General features: G+C 37.6%; 3 protein-coding genes across 3 annotated transcripts; 2 read left to right on the forward strand and 1 right to left on the reverse strand.

Annotated features, from left to right (window-relative positions):
- Positions 1–1,671: 1,671 nt before the first annotated feature.
- LOC127127268 (BTB/POZ domain-containing protein At3g08570) lies at positions 1,672–5,380 on the forward strand. Its single transcript, XM_051056412.1, is given in 6 exon segments — positions 1,672–2,117; positions 2,119–2,243; positions 2,356–2,422; positions 2,559–3,722; positions 3,875–4,364; positions 4,450–5,380. Coding segments are annotated over 6 exon segments (1,908 nt in total). The 5' UTR covers positions 1,672–2,072; the 3' UTR covers positions 4,467–5,380.
- LOC127127269 (4-hydroxybenzoate polyprenyltransferase, mitochondrial) lies at positions 4,978–19,527 on the reverse strand. The gene is made up of 9 exons (XM_051056413.1): positions 18,819–19,527; positions 18,382–18,517; positions 17,595–17,716; positions 16,991–17,060; positions 16,715–16,864; positions 16,229–16,364; positions 16,052–16,148; positions 15,697–15,768; positions 4,978–5,397 (listed from the first exon to the last, which is right to left on the reverse strand). The coding sequence occupies exons 1-8, from the start codon at positions 19,241–19,243 to the stop codon at positions 15,699–15,701; spliced, it is 1,206 nt and encodes a 401-aa protein (XP_050912370.1). The 5' UTR covers positions 19,244–19,527; the 3' UTR covers positions 4,978–5,397; positions 15,697–15,698.
- LOC127130982 (uncharacterized) lies at positions 6,776–10,186 on the forward strand. The gene is made up of 6 exons (XM_051059931.1): positions 6,776–8,042; positions 8,153–8,565; positions 8,675–9,124; positions 9,229–9,294; positions 9,403–9,648; positions 9,713–10,186. The coding sequence occupies exons 1-6, from the start codon at positions 6,776–6,778 to the stop codon at positions 10,184–10,186; spliced, it is 2,916 nt and encodes a 971-aa protein (XP_050915888.1).
- Positions 19,528–21,034: the final 1,507 nt, after the last annotated feature.

Consider the following 21,034-nt stretch of genomic DNA (forward strand, 5'->3'; position numbering starts at 1 on the left):
GGTGGAGCTAGAGTAGTTTGCGTTACATTAACAGACATAGGTTCAATAAGAGTTCTCTTCTTGGATCTGTCAAGTTTTGCCTCATGATCAAGAAGCATGGATTCAACCTCAATGATTGGACATATAGTGGCTTGATACTGGATGATGAAGGCTAAAACATTAAATTCACCAAGCAAACCATCAAGTATAGCTTCAAGCTAGTCCCTATGCAAAACTGGATCATCAATCGATTCCAGAATATCTATAATGCGTTGAACTCGAGTTAGGTATTCAGAGATGGATTTGAGTTTCGAACGCAACTAACGAGATTTTATGTTCGTGTGCGCGAAGACGTATTTGTGAATTTCATCCTATATTTGATGAGATTGCACACATCGCACAACGCGAGGAAGCATCGAATCCAAGAGCATTGTGAGGAGCCACGTACTTAGGAATGTTAAATTACATACCTGTAACTCTAACATTCCTAAGTAACAAACGCAAGATTTTCATAATCATTGGTGCGATCTTAATCGCTCAGATACCGCGACCGAATTTCAGGATTAACGAGAAAATGATGAAGCTTATGAGTACGGATAATACCTTGATATGTTGTTTCCATGATCAAAAATTGTTTTCGTCGAGTTTGAGAGTTACTTGTTGCGTGAAGGTTTTAAAAATGTTCTTTGAATTGAATTGTGACACAAATAGCGTTTCATGCGTTGTGTTTTTTGTAGTATTTGTAGAATTCTCATAAAAAACAATGGTCGAAGATCAAATTTAAGCTCTGAATACCATATTAGAAACAGGGAAAATAAAGTAGAGTGAAAGAGAAAAGAGAGATAAGAGAGAGAAAGTTTGTTATGAACTAAAATCTGAATTGAATGATAGTTACAATTCAATTAGATATGAATATTTATAGCTAATCCTAATTATGCTGACCAAAGACAATTAGTTACGGTGATCTACAATAATCTAACATCCTATAACTGTTACACGTCTTCTATATTACTCTAATAAATAAATCTTCATCTGAATACACTTAAACAAAATATAACTTATGATTAATTATGTTTTGATATGTCACAGAGATGTGTTATCAACATTATTCTATAAATGCATCTCTAAAATATTTTAACATTCAATCCAAATTTGATGTATTCGAAGATGTATATCCAAAATCTAACTGCATTTTAAAATTTTAATGTGAAGGTTAATATAGAATGCATTAAAAAATTCCGAAAATAAATCATATCCAAACTCTCAAAGAAATACCTTATTAAAATATTCGGTTGTAATTTTGATTTGAAAATTGATTATTTTGTGCACCCCTATTGGTGAAGGTTTCTTCTGAGGGGTTTGTATGAAAGTCTAGTTTCAAATTTTTAATCTCTTTACAATTAGTACTAGTAGCTTCATTTATAATCATGCTTCCAAAAAAGAAAGTAGATAAATCTGGAAAAGACAGGAGTGTGCAGTTGTGGTGTCTGTAATAATTGCATCTTTATTGAGTTCCGTGTCAACTCTGTACCATGTCAGATATGTCCTTAGACCACTTTTCCTTTTTCAACATCCATCTCCATTCCACCAAATCAACACCCTATCATCTCTTTTGCTTTTCAAACACATAACAAAATTCTTCAACTTGTAACTCCCATTCAAAACTCTCCAATTAAATTTTGCTATATTAATAGTATAATCTGTAACTGTTTCACTAATTGCCATTTTTCAAAATCCAAACACAATAAAGCATACGAGTACTGTTTTATTGTCACGTTTGAATATGAAACATACAGTATAGTGACAGTGATAACACTATTATATATTTATCATTTTTTATATACTGCTAAAGATCAGAAACAAAAGCAGCCAAAAAGCAAAAGACTATACACAAGCCATGTTATGCTATGAAAATGAAAAGAAAAAGCTTGTGAATAATTGGTTGCTATGTTTGAGGGTGTTTGAGGGTGTTTAATTCAAAATATTCCTGAACAATCTGCAATCACAGACCCGTACACATTATTTGATAGTATAATCATTCATAACTGTAGCCTACAGTTTATGTTGCTGTTACTGAGACATTAAACAAACACATGCAGACACACCTCAGACACAAGAAGAAGGAGCTTCATTTTCTCTGGTTTTTTCTTCTCACTCTTTCTAACTGATTGGAAGGAAAACATGGTTTCTGAAAACTCTCTCCCTTCTTCTAAGCACTCTTCTACTTCTACTACTCCTAAGTTTTGCAACTCTTACACTACTAGGTAGGTACTTCTATATCTTATGTTATATAGTAGATTTGACATGTACTAGTAACTCTCAAGTTTTGTTTTACTAGTGTTGGTATTCAAGTTTTGTTTTTCTTCTTCATGGCAGGATTTTTGCTGATGTTGCTGGTGACATTACAATTGTTGTTGATGGGGAGTCATTTCTGCTGCATAAGGTAAAATTATCATCATTCATAAGCTTGGTCTGTTGGTGATGTTAAGATATTGTCATGAATATTTTCGAGAAATAGAAGTTACTTTGAACTCTAAATGAATGTACTGAAAGTTAGTTTGTTGTTGTGGTTCATGTAGTTTCCTTTGGTTACTCTAAGTGGGAAGATCCGGAAGATGGTTGCTGAAGCCAACAAGGGTTCCAATGTTTCAAATTTGGAGCTCCTGAACTTTCCAGGAGAGCACCAGACATTTGAACTTGCTATGAAGTTCTGTTACGGGATGAATTTCGAGATTACGACATTTAACGTTGCTCGGCTGCGTTGTGCAGCTGAGTATCTCGAAATGACAGAAGAATACCGGGAGCAAAACCTTGTCTCAAGAACAGACATTTATCTGAATGAGTTTGTGTTTCAAAGTCTTCAGAAGTCAGTGGAAGTTCTATCTACATGTGAGATGTTACCGCTGAATATAGTAGAGGAGATAGAAATTACAAAAGGGTGTGTTGAAGCTATTGCAATGAATGCTTGTAAAGAGCAATTGGTTTCTGGTTTATCTAAATTAGATTGTGATGGTGAGTCTAAGGAACTAAAGGAGGACTTTGTGGCATGGTGGATTGAAGATCTCTCTGTACTGCGTATCGATTTCTACCAGAGAGTTGTATGTGCCATGAGAAGAATGGGAGTTAGATCACACAGCATTATAGCTTCACTGATGCATTATGCTCAATCATCATTGAAGGGTATTGGGAAATGTCAACACTGGAATCCATCAAGAACAAACTCAAGTCCAACCACCATAGAAAAGGACCAGAGGACGATCGTCGAAACTATTGTTAGTCTCATGCCAACAGACAAAAGCTCTTCCATGATTCCCTTGTCTTTCTTGTTTGGCATGTTAAAGATGTCCATCATGTTAGGTGCCCCCATTCCCTGTAGGCTTGAGCTTGAAAGAAGGATATCATTAAGGTTGGAGATGGTTTCGCTTGATGATCTTCTTATACCGTCTCTGCAGAGTGGAGACTCCTTGTTTGATGTAGATACAGTTCACAGGCTACTGGTGAATTTCTTGCAGCGGATTGAAGAGGAAGAAACGGAGGACTACGGATATGAATCCGACGGGGTTGGGTCTAATGGTCACGGTTCTCTGCTAAAAGTCGGTCAGCTTATTGATGCTTTTTTAGCAGAAATTTCTCCTGATCCTTGCTTAAGTCTACAGAAGTTCATTGCTTTGATTGAGATACTTCCTGATTATGCTCGTGTCATCGACGATGGTCTCTATAGAGCCGTGGACATTTATTTGAAGGTAAATTTTCTTTGACTTTAGTTAAGATCTTTCTATGATTCAAACCGCGGTTTTCTCAATCATTCAACAGTTACGCTTACAAAACGAATAAGTTGATTTTGTTTGTTATAACTTCATGTTGACAAAGAACCTATTTTTTCCTCTCTGCTCAGGCCCATACATCATTAACAGAACAAGAATGCAAGAAACTTTGCAAGTTTATAGACTGTCAGAAGCTGTCTCAAGAAGCATGCAACCATGCTGCTCAGAATGATAGACTTCCACTGCAGATGGTGGTACAAGTCTTGTATTTTGAACAGCTACGCTTGAAAAATGCATTGTCGGGGAGTTCAGGAGAAGGGCTACTATCACAGAGAATAAGTAGTGGTGTTCCAAGTGCAGCCATGTCCCCAAGGGACAACTATGCATCTCTGCGGCGAGAGAATCGAGAACTGAAGCTGGAGATTTCAAGATTGAGGGTTAGGCTGAGTGAGTTGGAGAAGGAGCAAATGTTCATGAAACAAGGCATGATTGATAAGGCAGGAAATGGAAGAACTTTCTTTACCTCACTTTCTAAAGGGATAGGAAGAATTGCAAATTTTAGCGGTCAAGGTGGAGGAAAGCACCAAAAATCGAGTAGGAAGTCTCGGGAGGGAAAAAATGGTAGGAGTAGGAGATACTCTGTCTCATAGACATTGTTCTCCTTAGTTATAACCTTTTACATCATCCTCTATTTCTACATTTTCAGGTGATCACAACATGTAAATGAGTTGGTCCAGTGTAAGTTTCACATAGCTGATAAGCTGTCTTACACAGTGACACTGCTTGTTGCAGTGGCTACCAAAAGGAAGCTACACTAAACACCACATTCCAAGATGTAGAGAATGGCCTGGTTGCGGAGGCATAACACCTCCATTCCTTTCTCTTGGCATCCTCACAAAGATACAATGTAATTGCCAAACTTTCTTCTTAGATTGCACTTGAGAGGGAAAAATGTAACATGCAACAAAATACTCAGAAATGGTTCATGTTTTAAGTTTTCATAACTTCTCATTCGGTATATAAATCATAGTTTGAGTTGCAGAAGCCAAATGATATTTCATAGGCACGTTACTTGCATGCATCTTGCTTCATAAGTCTGCAACTGTGATTTTGTTGGTTATGATGGAGCATGTTTTATCTCAGGAAAATAACATGTGTGGACATGTTAAGTGAAACATATTAGCACTTGCATAGTAGAAGAATTCTTGAGGTGTGTGCTCTTTTCTATTGTCAATGCAAGAAAATAGATCTTTATTACAACTTCAGTATTTAAAATTATTCTTGAAATGCTTCAAGTTTTTCAATGTTTCTGATATTTCTCTCATGATAAATAAATACTCTTCCATCCACTTCCTATAACGAATATGATACCCTTTCACTCATCCAAACATGAGTGAACTAACACATTCACTAGTAAATACGTACATGAGTGGAGTAACACCAATCACTCCTTAGCTTGAAAATTGGAACTTCAAATGGTAGTTACTGCCTTGGCATCTTACGCTTGTTCCCATCATTCAAATTCCAAAAGTTTTTAAAAATCAATATCGGTCATAACCTCAAGATTGTGGAGCTGCAATGGGTCTCATGGACCATAAACAATCCTCTACTTCTTTTAAGATTACGGGAGCTAACAATGCCATCTGAAGATTACCTGGAGAGCATTTAGATGTTGGCATCAGAAGAAAACATTTGATAATTAGTTAAGGGAATCAAAGAGTGAGTTACTACCAGTATCTCATATAATCATCGGCTGATAGTACTTCCAAGTTCCAATTCAACTATTTCTCAATCATTTCAATGAAACTAAATTTGACGGAAAAAACTAATGAGTATAGTTATTTAGAGAAAAACTATTCCAATTCTGTGCACAAATATTATGTCAGGGGCCATGTTTCAACATTTCATCCAAAAGGAAAAACAAAAAGAGCATATTTCAACATTTAACGAGTATAAAAATCGTCTCCAGAGAGATGTTGATAGAACAACTACTATTGGGCCTGTTACTAATGAAAGGCCCAATCATGCTGTATGGAGAGTCTATGTTCGCAGGGGTAAGAAAATGGGGAACAATTCTGTTAGTGACGTGGCAAAGGAAATCCCTGATTCTTAGGAAGGTTGTTAGTAGTGGGAGATATATGGGAGAGGGTGGTGTTTGTTAGGGGACGCACGATTATTGCTATCATTTGTATTAGAAGATTGTATTCTCTGGAGGAGCTCTGCTCTGGTTATACACTTTAGCTATTTACCTTTCCTTCTATTAATACAAAAAGACAATTCATTTCACCATTCCTTTAAATTGTTTCATATATTTTTTCTGCTAGTTCTATCATTGGTCCGACCTGCCGGATCTTCGAGAGGTACCAGTGAATTCTTGTCCAGTACATGCCACCTAAGTTGTCAGATCGAATGGGAACAGTAGAAGAAAGGCTCTCGGCGGTGGAGAATTCTGTACGTCAGGAGTTGAGAGATTTTCGTGAGATGATGATGCAAGAGTTTCGTGATACCATGATGAGTGAGTTTACGAAACTGTGGGAGCGACGACAGTCGGTGGAACGACCTACGTTTTCGAAGGAGTCTGTGACAGAGTATAAGATGGCGGTGAAGAAGGTGGAGTTACCATCGTTTGATAGTGACGATCCTGTGCGTTGGGTCACACGTGCTGAGACGTATTTCGAAGTTCAGGGTACATCGGAGGAGGTGAAGGTCCGATTGGCAAAACTAAGCATGGAAGGAGCAACAACCCACTGGTTCAATTTGTTGAGGGAGACGGAGGACGATTTGACATGGTTGAAGCTAAAACAGGCTTTAATTGAGAGATATGGGGGAAGACAAAGCGATAACCCTTTTGAGGAAATGAAGGATTTACAACAGACTGGAATGGTTGACGAATACATCACCACCTTTGAATATGTATCGTCGCAGGTAGGGAGGTTACCAGAGGAGCAGTACTTGGGGTATTTCATGGGAGGACTCAAAACGGATATTCGTCTGAGGGTTCGAACAATGAATCCACGTTCAGGGTTCAGGCGATGAAGATCGCTCGTGATGTGGAGACGGAGATGCGTGGGTCGTTGTTGCCAAGAGTAAGTGCTGGTGGGGCCCGTAATTGGAAGGGAAATGGGTCAGGAGGATATGGGCTTAGTTGGAAAACAGGTTCTGGGTCTCAACATAACCCAGGTTCGACCCGAGTGGGAAATGGGTCTACTAATTATTCTGCTGGATCGGTGCAAAGTAAAACAGGTTCTTCACCATCTAACCCAAATGGGAATACGAATGCAAACACCAGCACAGTCAGACCTAGAGGTGACGGAGGAAGGAGATATGGAGGAGAACGCAATCGTGGCCTCAAGCACTTGCCGTATTCTGAGCTGATGGAGCGAAGAGCACAAGGGTTGTGTTTCCGATGTGGAGAAAAGTATCATCCTCTTCATCAGTGTGCTGAGAAACAACTCAGGTTGGTGATTTTGGGAGATGATGAAACTATTAATGAGGAAGGTGAGGTGATAGCCATCGAAGTTAAGGAAGATGAGGAAGAGGTGCTAGATTGCAACTCTATGGGGTTATTTGGTATTACTGAAACAAACATTAAGTCGAACAATACCCCTCCTACCACTTTGCGCCTCCAAGGAAGCTTGAAGGGGGTCTCAATTATGATTTTAATTGACAGCGGTGCCAGTCACAATTTTGTCTCACCTCATGTGGCCACTGCTTTAGGGCTAAATGTTGAGCAAGGAAGATCAATGGGAGTGAAGTTGGGTGATGGTCACAGAGTATCGACAAGAGGAAGATGTAGAAAATTGGAGGTGTGTTTGAATGACTTTACCACCAGTGTTGATGCTTATGTCCTCGAATTGGGTGACCTAGATATGACATTGGGGGTGGCTTGGTTGCAACGGTTTGGAAAAGTAACTTTTGACTGGGAGAAGATGACCGTTAGTTTTCTATGGGAAGGAAAAAGGGTGGAATTACATGGTCAATTCTTCACTACCAAAGAGGTGTCAACCAACAACATATCTCATGCACCGATGGACTCCTTGCACAGTTTGTTAGAAGAAGAAGTGGTACCAACAAATGAAGTACAGGAACTGACCGAGGTGCAAAAGCAGGAGCTTAATGAATTGTTGAGCAAATTCAAGGGAGTTTTTGAAGAAAATACAGGGCTACCACCTAAACGAGAAATTAATCATGCCATTGAGTTACAAAAGGATGCTGGACCAGTAAGCGTAAGACCGTATCGTTACCCTCATCACTACAAAGAGGAGATCGAAAAACAAGTTCGGAGTATGTTGAGTCAAGGTATCATTCGAAACAGTTCAAGCGCATTTTCAAGCCCTGTCATTCTAGTAAAAAAAAAGATAGCTCATGGAGGATGTGTATTGATTATATGGAGTTGAATAAAGTTACAGTTCCAGATCGCTACCCGATACCGGTGGTGGATGAATTATTAGATGAGTTGCATGGAACCGAGTGTTTCTCCAAACTTGACTTGAAATCTGGTTATCACCAAATTAGAGTGAAGGAAGAAGACGTGCAAAAAACGACATTCCAGACTCATGAAGGACACTATGAGTTTCTAGTAATGCCCTTTGGATTAACAAACGCTCCAGCTACCTTCCAATCCACCATGAATCAGATTTTTAAGCCATATCTTCGCAAGTTTGTCTTAGTTTTCTTTGATGATATTCTAGTCTACAGTAAGGGGTGGAAGGAACATTTAGCACACTTGTCCCAAGTATTAGAGATTTTGCAACACCATTGTTTTGTAGTTAACCAAAAGAAGTGCAATTTTGCTAGCAGGAAGGTTGAATATTTAGGTCATGTAATATCTAAACAGGGGGTGGCAGTGGACCCAGCAAAAATTAATAGCATTTTGGAATGGCCAGTTCCTCGTAATGTCAAAGGGGTGAGGGGTTTTTTGGGGCTGATAGGGTATTACCGGAAATGGTAAGATAGCTAAACCGTTAACGGAGTTAACCAAGAAGGAAGGGTTTCATTGGGGACCAGAAGAGTTGAAGGCATTTGAGAATCTAAAAAGGGTTATGATTCAAGCTCCAGTTTTAACCCTTCCGGATTTTGCACAACCCTTCGAGATTGAGTGTGATGCATCCGGAAGAGGAATAGGCGCGGTACTGATGCAGAAAAAGAAACCCATAGCTTACTTCAGCAAAGCCTTATCTAAGAATAATTTGAGTAAGTCGGCGTATGAGAAGGAGTTGATGGCATTGGTGTTGGCCGTTCAACATTGGCGCCCTTATTTGTTGGGAAGGAAGTTTGTAGTGTATTCCGATCAAAAAAGTTTACGACACTTGCTCCAGCAACGTATCACTACTGCTGATCAACAGAATTGGATAGCCAAACTATTGGGTTATCATTTTGAGGTAGTGTACAAACCCGGCCAGAAAATAAAGCTGTTGATGCCCTTTCAAGAATGCATGAAGAAGTGGAACTAAAAGGAATAATGTCATTCCCAGTATGTATGCAGGAGCAACAAATCCAACATGAAGTAAGGAATGATCCTTATTTAAAGAAAGTAATGGCTGATTTGCATGTGAATCCTACATCTCAACCGGGTTTCCAATTGATCAAAGGGAGACTATTCTATCATGGTAGGCTGGTGCTATCTGCAGAATCTAAATGCATACCCTTAATGTTGCAGGAGTTTCATTCATCCAGTACTGGGGATCACTCGGGGTTTTTGCGTACATATCGGAGATTAGCTGGTAACCTCTATTGGGTAGGAATGAGGAAGTCAGTTCAAACATTTGTGCAGAGTTGTGACGTGTGCCAACGTCAAAAGTATTCGGCGTCGTCACCCATGGGTTTGTTGCAGCCACTGCCAATTCCGGAGAGTTTGGGAGGACATCTCAATGGATTTCATAACTGGTCTTCCGAAATCACAGGGGTATGAGGCTATTTTTGTAGTAGTGGATAGACTATCTAAGTATGGACATTTTATTCCCTTAAAGCATCCATATACAGCAAGAAAAGTGGCTGAGATTTTTACCAAGGAGGTGGTGCGTCTCCATGGTGTTCCACAATCTATTGTTAGTGATCGTGACCCCTTATTTGTTAGCTTATTCTGGAAAGAGTTATTCCGTTTCCAGGGGACTATGTTGAGTATGAGTTCTTCATATCACCCGAAGACGGATGGGCAAACGGAGGTTGTAAATCGGTGCCTAGAAGCATATCTTCGTTGTTTTGCATCAGAACAACCGAAGGAGTGGTCACAATGGATTCCGTGGGCCGAATTGTGGTATAATACCACATTCCATGTGTCTACGGGTACGACGCCATTTGAAGCGGTGTATGGAAGAAAACCACCTACTGTGGTGAGATTTCTACAGGGAGAAACTAAGGTAGAGGCAATGGCAGCTGAGTTGGTTGATCGGGATGAGGCTCTACGTCAATTGAAGTATCATTTGACTCGGGCTCAAGAGTAGATGAAGAGATACGCGGACAAGAAAAGAAAGGCTTATTCATTTGAGGTGGGTGAATGGGTATTCTTGAAGCTCCGACCCCATAGGCAACAAACAATCTCTCGAAGGATTAATCAGAAACTTGCTCCACGGTATTTTGGACCTTTTCCTATCCAGAAAAAAATAGGAGCAGTGTCATATAAGTTGAAACTGCCTGAAGGAAGTCGAGTACATGCGGTGTTTCATATATCTCAACTTAAGAAGGCTATTGGGGAGTATGCTGCTGAACCTCAACTACCGGAAGGGCTCGAGATAGAGCCAGAACACTTAGAAGAACCGGAAGAATTGTTGGCTTCAAGGCCAATTACGAAAAATGGACAGCGGGTGCGACAATGGTTGGTGCGTTGGAAGGGAAGAGTTGTAGAAGACACAACTTGGGAGGATGAGTCAGTTTTAAAAAGTCAGTTCCCTTCTCTTAGCCTTGAGGACAAGGCTGTTGTTCCTGGGGAAGGTAATGATAGAACAACTACTATTGGGTCTGTTACTAATGAAAGGCCCAATCCTGCTGTATGGAGAGTCTATGTTCGCAGGGGTAAGAAAGTGGGAAACAATTCTGTTAGTGACGTGGCAAAGGAAATCCCTTGTTGGAAAATATATTATTTCCGGTTTTATTATTGTCTTTAATACTATCTTTATTTTTCTTTATTCTCCATTAAGGAGAAAATCAATTGTAATAATTATATCTTCACTATATAAACCAGTCTGGCTGACAAATAAAACATTACAGCATTTATATATTTTTTTCCAATATGGTATCAAAGCCTTATTTAAGATCCGGTGGGCCACCTACTATGGTTTCCGCTATCGGGCCACCCACCATTTATTTTCACGCTCCAAATGTCCAGTCCTGGGCGTGAGGGGGTGTGTTAAGAGTCCCACATCGGACAATATGTGGCCTGAACATGTGTTTATAAGTGGGGACAATCCTCACTCTACCAACCGGTTTAAACCGGTTTTGTAGGGTTGAGTTAGGTCCAATTACACATTCTTAACATGGTATCAAGAGCACTGGATTAGGGGTTACCGTAAAGCTTTCCTCAACCTATTTTTGTTGGGTTAGGAATTACCATAAAGCTTTCCTCAACATATTTTTGTTGGGTTAGGGATTACTATAAAATTTTCCTCAACATATTTTTGTTCGACCCGATTCACATACCCGCTTAGCCTCCTATGGCGAATAACAACAACAGGTGGCCTTCCTCATCACAGACCTACACTAGATCCAACCATGACAACCAACAACAATCTGAATCTGAAGGCTCAGTTCTGCCTATTAGGAACCTTGACGAGGGAAGAAGGTCAGACAAAGTTCCTTGGTGTGATCACTGCAAGCGCGAATGGCATACACGTGAAATTTGTTGGAAGCTCAAAGACAAACCTCCTAACTGGAAGAAGAAAAGTGGTTGTGCATTTCAGACTAGTAATTCTGATCAAGGGCAGCAACCTCCTTCGTCTCAGTTTCCACTCACTACGGAGCAACTAGACAGACTGTACAAACTCCTTGAGTCTCCAACCCCTTCTTGCTCTATAGCAACAAAAGGTAATTCTGCATTTCTTAGTGTCAGTCCCTGTCATACTCGGATAGTAGATTCAGGAGCATCCGATCACATGACAGATGAATCTACTATGCTCTCTTCATATAGTCCATGTGCAGGTAATCAAAAAATAAAAATCGCAGATGGCTCTTTTTCAGCCATTGCAGGTAAAGGGTCAGTTGTCTTGTCTCCAATGTTAACTCTTAAAAATGTCCTTCATGTTCCAAATTTATCTTGTAATTTAATATCCGTCAGTAAATTAGCCCAAGATATAAATTGTCAAACTAATTTTTTTCGATCTCACTGTGTCTTTCAGGATTTGAACTCAGGGAAGATGATTGGCAGTGCTAAGGAGAGTGGAGGACTCTACTACCTTGACATTGGATCTGCATCACAACTACCTTCAAAAACAATAAGTTCCTGCTTTGAGTCTTTTTCTGTTTTGAATAATAAAGATGACAACATTATGGTATGGCATTTAAGATTAGGTCATCCTAGTTTTCGTTACTTAAAACACTTGTTTCCTAAGATATTTCACAATAAGAACTTTTCTTCGTTTAAATGTGAAGCATGTGAATTTGCAAAGCATCATCGTTCCCAGTTTTCAATACAGCCTTATAAACCATCAAAACCTTTTTCTATTATACACAGTGATGTTCGGGGCCCTAACCGTACAAGTACACTCTCTCTCAAAAAATGGTTTATCACATTTATAGATGACCATACAAGAGTATGTTGGTTGTACTTGTTAAAAGGGAAATCAGATGTTTGTCAGGCGGTAAAGAATTTTGTTTTAATGGTGCAGAACCAATTTCAAACAAATATTCAAGTCTTTAGAAGTGATAATGGCAAAGAATATTTTAACATTATCCTGAATGATTTTTTTCTAAAAAATGGGATTGTACATCAAAATTCATGTCCTAATACTCCTCAACAAAATGGAGTGGCCGAAAGGAAAAATAGACATTTACTAGAGGTTGCTAGAGCTCTACTTTTTTCAAATAAAGTACTAAATTATTTATGGGGCGAAGTTGTTTTAACAGCTGCGTATTTAATTAATAGAATGCCCTCCAAAATTCTCAATTTTCAAACTCCTATTAATGTCTTTAAAGAATGTTTTCCTAGTACTCGTGTTTTAACTGATTTGACTTTAAAAATCTTTGGTTGCACAGCCTTCGTTCATGAACATAAAAATGTTGGAAAACTTGAGCCACGTGCTATAAAATGTGTCTTTGTTGGATACTCCCCAACCCAAAAAGGATATAAATGTTTTGATCCAAAAAATAAGAAAATGTTTGTCACTATGAATGTTACCTTCTTTGAAAATAAACCTTTTTTTGATGACACTCATCTTCAAGGGGGGGGAGATAAACGAAGACTCGTTTAAAATTGAGGACATGAGTTTTTTAAATAACTTATCTTTGCCAATATCACAAAATTCTAAGATTTTTACACCTGCACCAACAGAAAATGGCCATGATTCTTTATCTGATCCTACTCCTGTCATGAGTAGCGAACCTTGTGAATCCGAGCCTACATTTTCTCTTGTAGAAAACAATGAGAATCCTCAAAACAATGATAGTGATGATCTAATTGAAATGCCACAAAATAATGAGTCACTTCAACAAAACAAATTTGAATTAGGAAATGGGACTTGGAAAGGAAAGGTTTTTGTGAAAAAGCACCATAAAGGAAAGGAGAAGTCCACATCTCAACACTGTCAGGAATCTGAACTGGGGAATGATCAATTTCCTAACAAAAGAAAAGGTAAGTCTATCTCTATTTCTGAGAGTCGTATTTTGTATCCTGATATAGATGATCCTGTTGCCATTAGAAAACCTGTCAGATCTTGCACTAAACATCCCATGTCCAATTTTATATCATATTCAAATTTGTCTTCATCTATGTCTGTCTTCACTTCAAAATTGTCTAGTGTAGAAATTCCAAAAAGTGTACAGGTTGCTTTAGAAATTCCAAAGTGGAGGGAAGCTGTACTTGAGGAGATGAAAGCTCTTGAAAAGAACAAAACTTGGAGTGTTACGTCACTACCAGATGGCAAGAAGACAGTTGGATGCAAATGGGTGTTTCCTGTGAAGTATAATTCAGATGGATCAATTGAAAGGTACAAGGCTCGCTTGGTGGCTAAAGGCTTTACTCAGACCTATGGTATAGATTACTCAGAGACATTTGCTCCTGTTGCAAAAATGAACACTGTCAGAATTCTTTTGTCTCTTGCTGCTAACATGGATTGGCCTTCGCATCAGTTAGATGTTAAGAATGCCTTTCTTAATGGCGATCTAGAAGAAGAAGTATATATGGACATTCCTCCTGGCTTTGAAAACAAATTTGGATCAAATGTGTGCAAACTAAATAAGTCTTTGTATGGTTTAAAACAGTCTCCTAGAGCTTGGTTTGAAAAATTCACTCAGTCCATGAAGAAACAAGGATACATCCAAGGACAGGCTGACCACACCTTGTTCACAAAATTCTCCCACGATGGGAAAGTTGTTGTCCTGATTGTTTATGTTGATGATATTGTCCTTACTGGAAACGATATAGTGGAAATGGCAAGAGTAAAAGAGAAATTGGCAGTAGACTTTGAAATCAAGGACTTGGGATTCATGAGATATTTTCTAGGTATGGAGGTTGCTCGGTCAAAAAATGGTATTGTGGTTTCACAACAGAAATACATTATAAACTTGTTGAAAGAAACAGGAATGAGTGGATGTCGTCCTGCAGATACCCCTATGGATCCTAATGTTAAACTTTGGGGAGAAGGTAATGTTTCTGTTGATACTGGGAGATATCAGAGATTGGTTGGGAAACTGATTTATTTGTCACACACCCGGCCTGATATTGCTTTCTCAGTTAGTGTAGTGAGCCAGTTTATGCATTCTCCTTTCGAGGAATATCTTGAAGCAGTCTATAGGATACTGAGATATTTGAAGGAAAATCCTGGAAAAGGATTATTTTTTAAGAAGACTAGTGAAAAAATGTGTCTATCTTCACCGATGCCGATTGGGCAGGTTTAGTCACAGATAGAAGATCAACCTCTGGATATTGTACCTATGTTTGGGGTAATCTTGTGACATGGAGGAGCAAGAAACAAGGAGTTGTAGCAAGGAGTAGTGCAGAGACTGAGTTTAGAGCTATGTCTCAAGGTATTTGTGAAGGATTATGGATCCTTAGAGTCCTAGAAGAACTTAAGATGAAAATTGAGCTTCCATTGAAATTGTACTCTGACAGTAAAGCTGTTATTAGCATAGCTCATAATCCAGTTCAACATGACAGAACCAAGCATATCGAGATTGATCGACACTTCATAAAGGAGAAGTTAGATGCGGGAATCATATGTCTACCCTTCGTGACTTCAAGTCAACAAACTGCGGATATCCTGACCAAAAGTTTGGCAAAGCCATTTTAAGTATTTGATAGACAAGTTGGGCATGATAAATATCTATGCACCAACTTGAGGGGGGGTGTTGGAAAATATATTATTTCCGGTTTAATTATTGTCTTTAATACTATCTTTATTTTTCTTTATTCTCCATTAAGGAGAAAATCAATTGTAATAATTATATCTTCACTATATAAACCAGCCTAAGGCTGACGAATAAAACATTACAGCTTTTATATATTTTTTTCCAATATCCCTGATTCTTAGGAAGGTTGTTAGTAGTGGGAGATATATGGGAGAAGGTGGTGTTTGTTAGAGGACGCACGATTATTGCTATCATTTGTATTAGGAGATTGTATTCTCTGGAGGAGCTCTGCTCTGGTAATACATTTTAGTTATTTACCTTTCCTTCTATTAATACAAAAAGACAATTCATTTCACCATTCCTTTAAATTGTTTCATATATTTTTTCTGCTAGTTCTATCAGATGTTCTATAGAAGATAAACGAAAGGAACAATACAAAGGTATAATCAAACTTTACCCTTATGAAGATAGTCTTCCAGCTAGGATTCCACCAAATATGATAGCTCCATACCACTTATTTGATACAAATCTGAAGGAGGGGAAATGAAACAAGGTCAAGTCGTAGTTTAATTTGAGAGAACTGAATGAAACATTTTACTATATAATAAAAATTAAATAGCGAATCCATAAAACTTAGTCTTTGAAAATCTTAATATGAAATTCGAAAAAAGTTTATGATAATCTCAGAATTGTTTTTCTGTGGTTTTGACAATTAAATAAAATTATACTGAAGCTGCAATATATGATCTAGCCAATAAAGTTCTGTGACCCTTTCAAACATAAATTTATGAAAAAAATCCTCCCAAACATACTTCCTATTGCAATCCGAACGAGAAGAAACGTCAACTGTCCATATTTGCCAGCCTAAATGTCCAGATGCAACTCCCAAAAATGCATAATATGGCCACCCTGCTCCAGTCATATGAATCAGAACACAGAAAACAATTGTTTAACCCCAAAATGTTGTGAAAACATTCATAAATTAATACCTAGTTCAGCATTAAATCCACTGAGAGCAAGACCACCAAGGCTTGCAATGCCAAACCCAGTAAGCCACTCTTTTGTTGAATCACCGAAGCGTAACGCTGTTGATTTAACTCCCACTTTCAAGTCGTCTTCTTTATCCTGAATGCTTAAGAATGTGATTAAAAGATTATTGTGGAGGATACTGGAACAAAATAGTCTTGTCAATTTCTTCTTTTTCACTTGACATCTAAACTGTCAGAGACAGCACAATTATCTGAACATGGTCGAAATTAAAACTACATCTTGACTTTTATACACCCCATGTTTGAAGGAGAGCATAATAAGCCCGATAGCAGGAACAGGTGCCGGAATAAATGCAAATAGATCATAAAGATAGACCTAATGTTGTCAGACGCCATAACATCAGTGCAACTCATGAAGCAATTAAAAGGTAGGACAGAGAAGCAAAATCATGGGGATCAAGTCTTTCAAAATACAACTGTTTTTACCTGATGTGCGTATATAGTATCATACACGAGAGTCCAACAAACTCCAGAGGCATAAAGTGGCAGCACAATAAATGGATCCAGATTTCCTTTAACTGCTGCCCATCCTAACAAAGCCCCCCAATTAAAGGTCAGCCCAAGAAATGCTTGAGGCTAACCAATATATCAGGAGAGCGCCATATAAGAATGTAATGAGATCTTATATCAAAGATAACAGTTATGAAGTAAGAAGAAAAATTAAATCTGCCAGAAGAAATTAAAAATGAGAAAATTCTTTACCCAAAATGTAAACCTCTTCATCAGGGGATATGAGAAGACCAGCAACAAGGATGAGGCGCCCAAAACACGGCTACCAAAAATGACAAGCCAAACAATATTTAAAATATGGTCAGAAATCACATTTCATATTTTGATTTGATTTAATTATGTTTGCACACGAAATAATGATAACACATATAGACAAGTATAAGAATGGTGGCACTTACAAGCCATTTGAAGCAAAAGTTGTTAAACAAAAAGGGATCAATCTTTGTGCTGAACAAAACCGTGTTTTGCAAGGTATACAGCCATGTTATACATGGTAGTGGATAAAGCAATGCTATATTCTCCTTGTTTCCCACACATTTTTATAGGTCTATTCCAAGGGAGAATCTAGGTTAATTTATTTCAGACACTATACAATATTTAATCTTAAAAACATTTCAAAAGGATTTGGAGCTTTAGCAATCAAGGCCATACTACCATAGACAAGGACATGGAACACAGATCATAGGTGCCATTCTTTAATAACTGATTGAGATATTGCAGATTTAACAGTCTAAAGCCCCAACATAACACAGGTAGACATTAACCATAGATCTTGGCAGACAATACTAACACTAACCTATAATTATTCAGTTGTAGAAGAATACCAAGACCCAAAAGAAGTTGAAATCCAAGAAAAGAAAGCCCTTGAAACGGTGTTAAAAGACCACTTGCAACAGGTCTCAACTTTGTACGTTCTACCTGCAATATTCGATTGTATAAAACATACTTAGCAATAAAATTATTGTTAATAACATTGACTAATGGTCATTTTACAATTGTTGTCCCGTGTGGGATTTGAACTTTGTCCTTTGAGATTATAAACAAGGAAGGGAAGAAGTATGACATCACATGCTCAACAATAACAAAGTATTTCTATTAAAACGAACTCTTCAAGGTTACATCATAGGAACAAAAATCAAAGCAAAAAAGACAGGGCAACCAAAGTCTCTAATGATAATTCTGATGGGTGGGAAATGTTAGGTTGGGTTAGAGTAACTCTAATCATATTTATCCATTAGCTAGATACTTATCCTTGCAAAAAACATCGTAGGGGTTGAAAAAACTAATATCTATTAAGTTCTTTGAAGATTGAAACAACAGGTAACTTTCACAAAAGTAAATTGATATGAATTAACAATATTTGAGAAGAAGAAAAAATAATTACAAATTATGTAAGATAGAGATGAATTTACAGGCCAAATGAAATGTTAAAGCACTAGACTTGGCATGACTTGGCTACAGTCCAACTTATCCACATAAACATTCCTGGTACATACATACAGCAATTTATAACAGAAAAATAGTATCTCAGCATCTCTTATTGCCAAAAAAAAATGCAACCATGAAAAAACAATGTCATTTACCTTTGTATCAATATCACGATCAATGAGATCATTAATAGTACACCCAGCACCTCTCAAAAGAAAAGCCCCACAACCAAACAGAGACAACATTTTAAAATCAGGAAGATGCCCTGGGGGTGCCGCCAAGGTGATTGACCTATTGTATGGAAAGAGATAACAAACTTAGAATGGAGCATTTCCCAACAGAAAATACCTCCCCTCCCATGTTATAGAAAAAAATGTATATGTTTCTTCTAACTTCTTCATGTTAATGTCGTTTATATGTTTATTCATACATGCGATTGTGTGTTAATATTTTGCCGATAAATGAAAAAGGATCTCCATGGCCTCTAAAACTTCTAACATGCTATCATCTCAAAGGTGTAACCATAGCTACTATCTACCATACATTTCGAATCACTATCAAGTTATCAAATTCATATCAATAAAGCTCTTACCAAACACAAGGCCATAGAAGCAGCCATGTACCAATTGGCTTATCGAGGCGAGCAAGCTGGGCATACGGACGAACCAGCCTAGGCAAGTACAAGTCAATCCAAGAGATTCCCCCTCCACTACTGACATTACTACTACTCTGATTCTTGTTTTCCTTATCCTGCTCTAATCTCGAAGGCGACGTAGAGATGTGCACAACAAGTTGGAAATTTGAGAGTGACCCAATACCTTTACAAAACTCAATATCATAAATCCCAAATTGGGATGGCTTAAATAGACTAAATGAATGATTTTGACAGGGGTTTCGGTTTATACATTGTTGAGAGATTATCAAAGGATTGGAAATGGTGTGATAAAGAGACGCATAGAAACCAGAATTAAGGAACCTAGGTTTGAGAAACCTACGGGAAATCAAAGCTGACACCATTGTCTCAAACACAGTAATTACCAATTATATTACATTCAAACCCTAAAAAGCTGAAAATTTTCAAATTGAGTTCAAAATATGCACAAAGGTAATTCTAACTCCACTAGCTTTTAAATCTACAAGTTTAAGACAAAAAAAATACTAAAAAACTAGACTTTAAAGTTTGAATGAAGCTATGTTGATTGAACATACAGCGGCGGCGAGTGAGTCTCCTCCCACGACGGCGTCGGTGGTGTTGTTTGTTTGCTTTGTCAATTTTCTTTTCCTTTTTTTTTTGTTAACTGGTTTGGTTCAGAGGTTGTTATTATTGTTTTAATGTTGAAAACTGGTTTTTCATATTTTAACCGGTTTTAAAATTGGTTTAATTTTTTGTAACCGATTTTATTAATTTGGTTTTATATCCAAACCATTTTAACGAGTTTATCAATAAATCTATACCATAAACACCCTAAATAATTAACATAGTACTCGTGTTTTTTTATTTATTTGTAATCCTCACATTTTGGATTGTTCAAGTGTTTAGGCGGTTTCACAATATAAGCACAGACCCTAGGTTATAAAAAGGGACATCCACGATTTACGAATTATAAATTTTAAAATTGTTGTTCTTCACATTACTGAAGAATAACAATACTAAACTTAAAAAATAAATTTTTAGCATCTTGTTGAAGCCTTATCCACATTTGCTCAAAGCTTCATATAGTGACCTCACAACAACGAAGAAAGAGGAGTGAGTCAGAAATTCAAAGCAGAATAAAAGAAAAATAGAGTAAGAGAACCTAGTCTTTATGGGTAAGTCTTGTTGGTGTAAGCCCTAGAGGTCAATACTTTTGGTACTTGTATCGAATTATTTATTAATAATAAAAGGCTTTTTCTTTATTATGTTTGTCTAATAAAGTCCCTAAAATAGATAGTCCGTTTAATGTATCAAGTGTGACTTAATCATGAGATCACATTAAACATAAGGACATTATTCTTAAAGTATCCATAGTCGAGCTTTATTGTGAAGTGGGATAACATTAAAGCATTAAGACTATTATGTATATAGACTGATGATCACATCTCATGGATCATGGATAAGGAGTTATCAAGTCTTAAACATAGGTATGAATATTAAGAGTAATATTTATACTGGATTGACCCGCTATGAGAATACTATATAGAATGTTTTATGCAAAGTGTCATAAGTTATTCTCATGGTGATAATGGTGTATACCACCCTTCGACCTGAAACCACTATGGATCATAGATGTAGAGTCGAGTGCCTTATTGCTGATCAAACATTGTCTGTAACTGGATGACCATAAAGACAATTGATGGATACTCCACGAAGCGTGCTAAGGAACATGAGTGACCTAAATGGAATTTGTCCATCCTGCGTAACAGGATAAATGTCTATGGGCCCAATATTGAACTAGACAAAGATGACACGATCTATGCCTTGTGTTCAATATAGACATAAGGGCAAAAGGGTAATTGTACACATAAGTATTATCATAAAAGGATTTGTCAGATCACATGACATTTTCGTGTCTTAGGTAGCAGTGATGTGTTGCTAGATACCGCTCATTATTTATTATGTTAAATACGTGATTTAATATAATTGTCAATGCCGCGAAAACCTACAGGGTCACACACAAAATGACGGATTGATGAGAGAGAGAGAGAGAAACGAAATTGCAACTGCACAAATGCTTCTACACAAGGGTTCTATTTATAGAACCACTTGTATGGGTTGCAAGCTAAAAAGCCCACTCAAGTGTATGTGGCCCATATCTTATAATATGTCAA

The sequence above is a fragment of the Lathyrus oleraceus genome, chromosome 3 (genome assembly GCF_024323335.1).
Source record: "Lathyrus oleraceus cultivar Zhongwan6 chromosome 3, CAAS_Psat_ZW6_1.0, whole genome shotgun sequence".
NCBI classification, from domain to species: Eukaryota; Viridiplantae; Streptophyta; class Magnoliopsida; order Fabales; family Fabaceae; genus Lathyrus; species Lathyrus oleraceus.